The 7,866-nt window shown below is 42.3% G+C and overlaps 1 protein-coding gene across 1 annotated transcript; it reads right to left on the bottom strand.

Moving 5' to 3' along the window:
• nefma (neurofilament medium chain a) lies at positions 1–4,255 on the bottom strand. The gene is made up of 3 exons (XM_053648259.1): positions 3,242–4,255; positions 1,953–2,077; positions 1–1,501 (listed from the first exon to the last, which is right to left on the bottom strand). The coding sequence occupies exons 1-3, from the start codon at positions 4,238–4,240 to the stop codon at positions 118–120; spliced, it is 2,508 nt and encodes an 835-aa protein (XP_053504234.1). The 5' UTR covers positions 4,241–4,255; the 3' UTR covers positions 1–117.
• Positions 4,256–7,866: the final 3,611 nt, after the last annotated feature.

Consider the following 7,866-nt stretch of genomic DNA (forward strand, 5'->3'; position numbering starts at 1 on the left):
TGGTAAATGTAATTAGATACATCATTATCTAGCTTTATGGTTTCTTTGTAAAGTTAGCTTGGGTTGGAGCGCTAGTGCTTCTTCGACTCATCTTCGCGGTTTAATTTAAGTGCTTCTCTACTCGTTTTCTGTGATCTCCTTCACAGTGTGGGTGGAGACTTTCTCCACTTTCTTGGTGGCCATCACTTTCTCCTCCACTGTCTCCTCTGCTGCTTTCACTGTTTCAGTGACTGTGATGGACTTGGTGACATGTTTGGCTCCGTCCTCGCCAGTGGTGATGGTCTCCACTGTTTTGGTGATGACCACCTTCTGGCTAGGATCATCCTTGGTAGGGCTTTCATCCACTCCATTTGAGATCACATCTTTCTTCTCTGGCTCTTTTTTCTCAGTCTCCTTTTTGTCTTTTTCTTCCTTTCCAGTGTCTTCTTTCTTATCTGTCTTCTTCTCTTCAGACTTTTCCTCCTTGCTGGGTTTTTCGGCTATTTCAGGTTTTGACTCTTCTTTCTTCTGTGGCTCATCCGTGGCTGTTTCCTTCTTGGGACTCTCACTTTTTGGAGATTCAGGTTTTGGAGTTTCTTTCTTGGCTTCCTCTGCTTTTGGGGCCTTCGGGCTCTCACTCTTTGGAGAAGTAGCTTTTGGGCTCTCACTCTTTGGAGAAGTAGCTTTTGGGCTCTCACTCTTTGGAGAAGTAGCTTTTGGGCTCTCACTCTTTGGAGAAGCAGGTTTTGGGCTCTCACTCTTTGGTGATGAAGCCTTTGGAGACTCACCCTTGGGAGACTCCTTTGGCGATTCTGCTTTAGGAGATTCAACCTTGTCAGACTTGGTCTCCTTATCATCTTTTGCTTGTTCATCCTCTTTCTCAGCCTCATCCTTTTTCTCAGATTCTTTCTCCTCAGTTTCTGCTTCTTTCTCATCAACCTCTTCCTCTCCTGCTTCTTCTTCTACAGCACCTCCTTCTTCTTCAGCCTTTTCCTTCTCTGGTGAGGCCTTTGATTCAGGTGCCTTGGTGCTCAATACAGTTTCCTCAACTTCTGCTTCCTCCTCGTCTTCTCCTTTCCCACCTTCCTCTGCATCTTCTCCTTTTTCTTCTTCCTTTTCTTCCTGGCCTTCTTCATCATCCTTTCCTTCATCATCACCTTCTTCCTCATCACCTTCTTTAGTCTCAGCTTCCTCAGCCTCATCAGCAGGAGCGCTGGCACTCACTTTGGCCTGAGCTGAAGCGACAACCTCCTCCTCTTCTCCCTCTTTCTCCTCAGCCTCCTGTTCAGCTTCTTCCTCTCCTTCATCTTCTTTCTTTTCAGACAGATCTGCTGCCATCTCTGCCAAGGCTTCTTCCATGTCCAATTTCTCATCTTCCACCCGAGTCTCCTCGATGATCTCTTCCACAAACTTGTGCTGGACCCTCAGTTTGGGGGGTTCTGCTTTGACCTTGGGGCCTTTGGTGACAGTCTGGCGATAGGGGTATGTGCTGAAGTGGGTCTCCTCTCCTTCAAGTAGTTTCCTATATGAATAGATCAGGGCCATGATATATTTAGCATAAATGTAGATGGCAAATCTAATCAAAAGTAGGAAGACATATAAACTTGACATGGAGCTTTATTATTACTATTAATATTAAGTGTTATTGTCTTCAAGGCCTATTAAATCTGTTAAGGCCTGTCCAAGTTACAAATTTTTCCTCAAACCAATTTTCCTCAAACCTCAAACACATGTCTCACATGTTTGTTCTGTGCCCTTTAAAAATGTAATGTTCAACCAGGCATATTAACCATTTGTGGGTCTTTGCCTTAGCAACAGCTATAATTTGCATTTGTATAGATTTCTTGTTACTTTAGCTAAGTATTTTGTTTAATCCTGTATAATTTTTACGAGAATATAAAACATAATAATAATAATAATTATAATAGTAGTAAAGTACAATGTTAGCAGGAACTTTCTGACTAGACCTTTACCTGTATGCTGCAATCTCTATATCTAGGGCCATTTTGACATTCAGCAGGTCTTGGTATTCGCGCAGATGTCTTGCCATCTCCCATTTTGTGCTCTTCAGCTCATTATCCAGTTGGTGGATGGTTTCCTAGCGGGTGCAAACACATACAGTGCTGACTAATGTTAGTGCATAAATACATAAAACAATAAACAAGCAAATAATTAGTCATGATGCTACAAGTCAATTTCCCATCTGGATTCTTTTCATGCCAACTTGAATTAATCCTGCTCATTGCAGAACCTCTGTACTGCAGAAACATAATATTCTACAGTAGCAAAAAAAAAAAAAAAGTCCTTGTAGTCGACGCCTTTCTTTTGTCGGCTGCACACTAGTGAAATAACTGTGCTGTTTTAAAAGAACCTGATGATTAGTGGTGGATGGGGGGATTTGAGGACACAGTGAGAGGAAAATCCGCATTCTGATTAAGCCAAGGAAACAGCAGGGACTGCAGAGGAGTTTGCATTCTCTCTCTCTCTCTCTCTCTCTCTCTCAACCTTTACACCATGACACAGCATCTCTGCTGCAGTGGACTCGCCTTTGCAACTGCAGTCAATTCTGCAACGTATTTTATTTATTTTTTGTTTTAATTGTGTTGATTACTGTAATGGCAATGTGCATATTCTAGCTTAAGTATTATAATAATTAAGAATACATGTTTAATTTATGTTAAGCTTTGTTCATCACCAATTAAACCTCTAGGTTATTTACAGTGCAGTCTGACCTTGGCTATGCATCAAAACCTCTAGACAAATCGGCAGTAGCCTATACATTTATATTTTTCTGAGAAGGCAAAAATGAATGGAAATGTGAATAAAACATGTCACACGTGTAATAATAATAATAATAATAATAATAATAATAATAAGCTTTATTATTAATTATAATAATTATTATAGAATATAATAATTATTATTATTATATTACAATAATATTCAATGAAAGTTTGATTTAAGTTTAGAGCCGTTTTTTTTCCAAACTCGAATCACATTACCTAAAAGTTCCGTAGTTATAAAACCAAATATTAGTCTTTTAAGTAAGACTTTATGAGGAAACTCTAAAAACCTCGTGGAATATCGTGTAGTCCTTTTTCTGGTCTTACCAGCAAAAACATTAACCAGTTAAAATTCCGACTGCCCGGTTCCTCTCTCTATTTTTGCTAATTATCAATCATTATTATTATTATTTTTATTTTTTTAAATAATAGGTTAGTTAGTGTATGATTGTTTAGCGCTATAGGTGAGAGGTGTTTACCTGAAGACTGGCTAGGTCGGAGCCGTGTCGCTCCTCGATGTCGCTCAGTTGCCTCTCCAGAGACTCCTTGGTCCCACGGGCCGCCTCGAGCTCCACTGTTTTGGCCTGCAGCTGGCGCCGGTAGTCGGAGATCTCGTCCCGGGCGGACTTGATGGCGTCCTTGTTCTGCTCCGCGGCCTCCGTCAGTTTTGAGTAGCGGCACATAAACCAGTCTTCGACCTGCTGCAGGTTGCGGTTGGAGTGACCCTCGAGCTGGACGCGGATCTCTCGCAGAGCGTCGGTGATGTCCGCCTTCTGCCACTCCCTCTTCTCAGCGGTAACGGCTTGTGATGCCTGGAGCTGTGCGAGCAACTCGCCGACCTCTTCCTCGTGGTCGCCGCGCACGAACGCGATCTCGTCCAGGAGCGCCTGGATCTTCTTCTCGAGTTCTGCTTTGGCCAGGGTGGAGTCTCCGGCGTCCTTCTTCAGAGCGCGCGTCATGGCTTCGGTGTCAGCGCGCACACGGGCTTCGTCTTCCAGACGCTCACGCAGTCGCTGGATGTCGTCCTGCAGGCGTTCGGCATCAAGATGCAGGCGCGCCTTGTCGCTGTGCAGCTGCTCAATGGCACCGCGGAGATCGTGCAGCTCCCGTTCGTGCTCCTCGCTCAGCTGCGTGCGGGAAACCTGCTTCCTCCGCAGTGCGTTGATCTCTGCCTCGATCTGCTTGTTCTGCTCCTCCAGGAAGTGCACCTTGTCGATGTACACTGCGAAGCGGTCGTTCAGACCCTGTAGCTGCTCTTTCTCGTTGAGCGTTGAAGACGGCGTGGTCAGGTCCATGCTCAGATCCATGCTCTCGTTGATCGTTCTCTTGTAAGGTACGGCTGAGACCGGGCTGGCCCGGGACCATGTCTGCGAGCGGAAGCCGCTGGAGCCCGAGCCACCGCTGCTGCGGCTGTAGGTCGTCCTAGTGTCCATCACTCTCCGGAAGGGACTTCCGAGAACATCTACCGAGTAGCTCATCCGGACAGGTGCGGTGGAGACCGTGTTCAGATGAATGGGAAACGTGTGAGGTGGAGGCGGGTGCCTGTATGAGTGTGGTGTGTGTGGCTCTCACAGCGCCTCAGAGCTTGTTCGAGTCCTTTATATACTGCAGGCGTGCAGGATTATTTGGAGTGGACCAATGATCCCACCTAGTGGGAGGGTCTCTTTGGACGCTGTAGTTATCAGTGGTTTAGCATCCTGGCTGAAAAGAGTACATGGGTCAAGGTTGCGTGTGAGAGTGTGGGTAAGGGTGGGCTCTCAATGCTTGCTCTGAATTGCATGCATTGCAGCAGTTTGATATAATCATATCATGACTTTCTGTATTAAACAATGTAGTGCATTAAGTAAGCGGGATTGAAAACCTCTGATTTGATATAAAAATAGAACAGTTATATACTGATATTTCTGTGTAGGTACGATTTTAATTAAACAACACGTGCACACACCAAACATACATTAAATATATAGGACTGTCAAATCTCTTTTTATTTATTTGTAACCATTTTAGATTGTTTTATTGGATGTTTTAACACTGCTATTATTATTATTATTATTATTATTATTATTATTATTATTATTATTATTATTATTATTGCCTGCATTGCAAATGTAGATTCACTCTCAGTGTGATTTTCTGAAACAAATCCTTATGCCTAGCCCATTCTTTATATATGAAAACTTTATAAAATGTAAAAAACTTTATATGTTCAGTTTTCTTGCTATTAAAAAAAACATTAACTGTATCACGAAAGTATAAAACGGAAATATTCAAATATATATCTAATGTTTCCAATTCTATTTTCATATTTTAGAAGGTGAGACCAATGAATCAGGGAGGCATGACATTATCAGAACCTTGGACAGAGACTAAGCATGCAGTTTGATCACTAAGCACCAAGGACAGCAGTCTTCATGGTGTCTATGGTGAACACTTCTGTATTGATCTTGCAAAGAATTGTTACAATCAGTGTCTTCTGTAAAAAGAAAAGAAAAGCCCTCCCCCTTTTTATTTTTATTTTGATGAGGCCTTGTTGATGTGGACATATGTATATTTCTGCTTTTAATCATTTTAAATAAATATGCAAATACATTTGTTTAAGCAAAAAAAGTCTTTCTTTTGTACTTTCTTTCTTTTTTCTTCACTTTTGCATGATACTGAGCTGATGATTATGTAGAATTGATTAAATAGGCAATAACTGTAGTCTAAATGGCCTATAAAACATTATTTTAGCCAAAGAGACATTTTCTCCCATGTGTTATTGCATTAACTTTTATTAGTGTGCACAGGTTCAGGGGGACAAGAAGATCCAGGGGTAATAAGCAGACATTAAGCAGACTGATGAATGATTTTCTGGCTCCAGAAGGAAAATGCACTGTGCTCAGCTGTCATATATCAGACACAGGAGCTGTGGCCAGCATTAAGCGCTAAATCAAATTTGCACGACTGGTCATTTACATACTTTTTGTTTCAGATGAGCTCCAGGGTCTTGGGCTTTATACAGAGTGCCGGTTACTTTGTGTGTTCTTCCTATACATCTGTGTCTGTTTCCTTCTGGTGTCCTTCCGCCTCCCATGAACATGTCTGTAGATGAGTTGGCTATTATTTACCATATTATCATTTATGTAGTTTGTTTGTTTATATTGTCCTGCCCATGATGTTTTTTGGGAGGGTCCCGGCCATGCCAATGCTTAGACTAATAATCCCAGCCACAGAAAACATATCTAGAACCTTTATAATGGGTCAGCAGGTTCAGTGGTGCTATAAAAAGAAATGAGGTGCTCATTTGCATATTTCAAAGGCCAATATTTCAATAACAATATAGCAAAATTATACATTGTGCAGCCCTCATTCATGTTGAACCAAAGTGATCCTATTTCTTCTCAGATGTTTTATCCACAACTGAAGTCTTCAGTCCATCTTTAATATTGATTTTTTTATTCCTTGTGCTGCAGTGTGATGTCACTGCAAACTCTCTGACCACACCTGCTGCAGATAATGCAACCATGCGATGTGCTATCTCCTGATTCAAGTGCAGATTGTAATTCTGCAACTGTATTATACATTATATCAGAGTGGCAGGAGGCGCCTATAAATCATGTCCCATTCAGGGAATAGCTTTGACCAATGGGAGTGCTGGTCCTTGTTAGAAAAAGGCAATGTGCTTGTCCTGAATGGAGTGACAGTTATATCTGGTATGTTTTTCCCCCATAAATGTTTGGTGTTGCGCGCCTTGTTAGTATCTGTGAGCACTCATGCAGAGCAACTGTAGCACCACAGATCATGCAGCATGCCTTCGTGTTGGCCATGCACTCCCTCGTGGCTCTGGGGGAAGGAGATATCTTTCAAATGTCTAAATCAGCCAGGGCCAAGCTGAGCTCAAGGTGCTTTTGTGATGGAGCTGGGGTTTTTAAAATTCAGCACAGGCTCATCCAGACGCCGCAGAGCGTCCACAGTCATTGTAGGCAGCACTGCAGCAGTAGCATGAGAGACATGATGCAGCCCAGGTACAATAATGGGCTCTTGTCACATTAGTTATTGCCATTGTGTTTTTAGAGCGGTGGACATATGGGTGCTGAATGAGCAAGTGCTTAAGAGCCCACTGATTTATTGCAGTTATACGCAATACAGACTTGACTAACATTACAGGGCATCTGGAGACACAGGCAGGGAAGATAAAAGAGATACTACAGTGATTAAAATAATCTGAATCCCATAATAAATCTGAATCTGGCGCCAGTGCAATGCAGCAAATCGTGAAGGTACAGGTCAAAAGCTTTCCAGTGATGTTCATGATATTTAGGTGTGTCACTCCACAAGCCCATCAGAGTGCCCAGACTAGCATGTGGCAAGTCACTTTGTCTCTTCTGGGTGTGTAGCGACCATTGCTGTCATTGCTTGTGGGTGTGGTCTATCCAACATAATAACAGATTAACAAAGCAAACTAACTCTACTAGCTCCATACACTCACCAGAAGCATGAACGATCTCTGCTACTTTATTTCCAAACTTTATTTTTCCCCCCTCCATAATGCCAGTATACAAATCTAACGAGAGGATGTACATGACAAGATAAAATGAAACCATGGTTATAGGTTTTCCTTCCATTTGCAAGCGTCAAACAGTAAATAACTAACTGCAGATAGGAACTAATTTCTTAGGGGAGAACTGACGAAATGTCAGACCACACACACTATAGTACAGGTCAGAGAAATCATTTGAGAGAAAATCATTCGCTGAATGCCTATTTGCTACTTTCATTTTTTTTTGGCTGAACTGTTTCTTTGCATTCTCTATATGGAAGATCTCATGGATTCAGCATAAGAGCCCTGGCACTCTCATCACATGATCACATATTGTATCTTAATATGAAGCACAGCAGCTGATGATTCAAAGCTGAGGATGGTATTTTCACCCCTCAGGGTGCTCTCTAGCCCCCCTGCCCCTTTAAACAGCGTGCAGTGATGCAGTGACTCAGCAGAAATGAGTGGGTGTAAGGCAATATGCTTCACTGCTGGGAAGCACAATGCAAAAAAACTGCCATCATCTCAGAGATGCTTTTTGACCAAAATCCACTGAACACCATGTACTCACTCATGCTGAATGTC

This window comes from Ictalurus furcatus, chromosome 18, assembly GCF_023375685.1.
Source record: "Ictalurus furcatus strain D&B chromosome 18, Billie_1.0, whole genome shotgun sequence".
In the NCBI taxonomy this organism is placed as follows: Eukaryota; Metazoa; Chordata; class Actinopteri; order Siluriformes; family Ictaluridae; genus Ictalurus; species Ictalurus furcatus.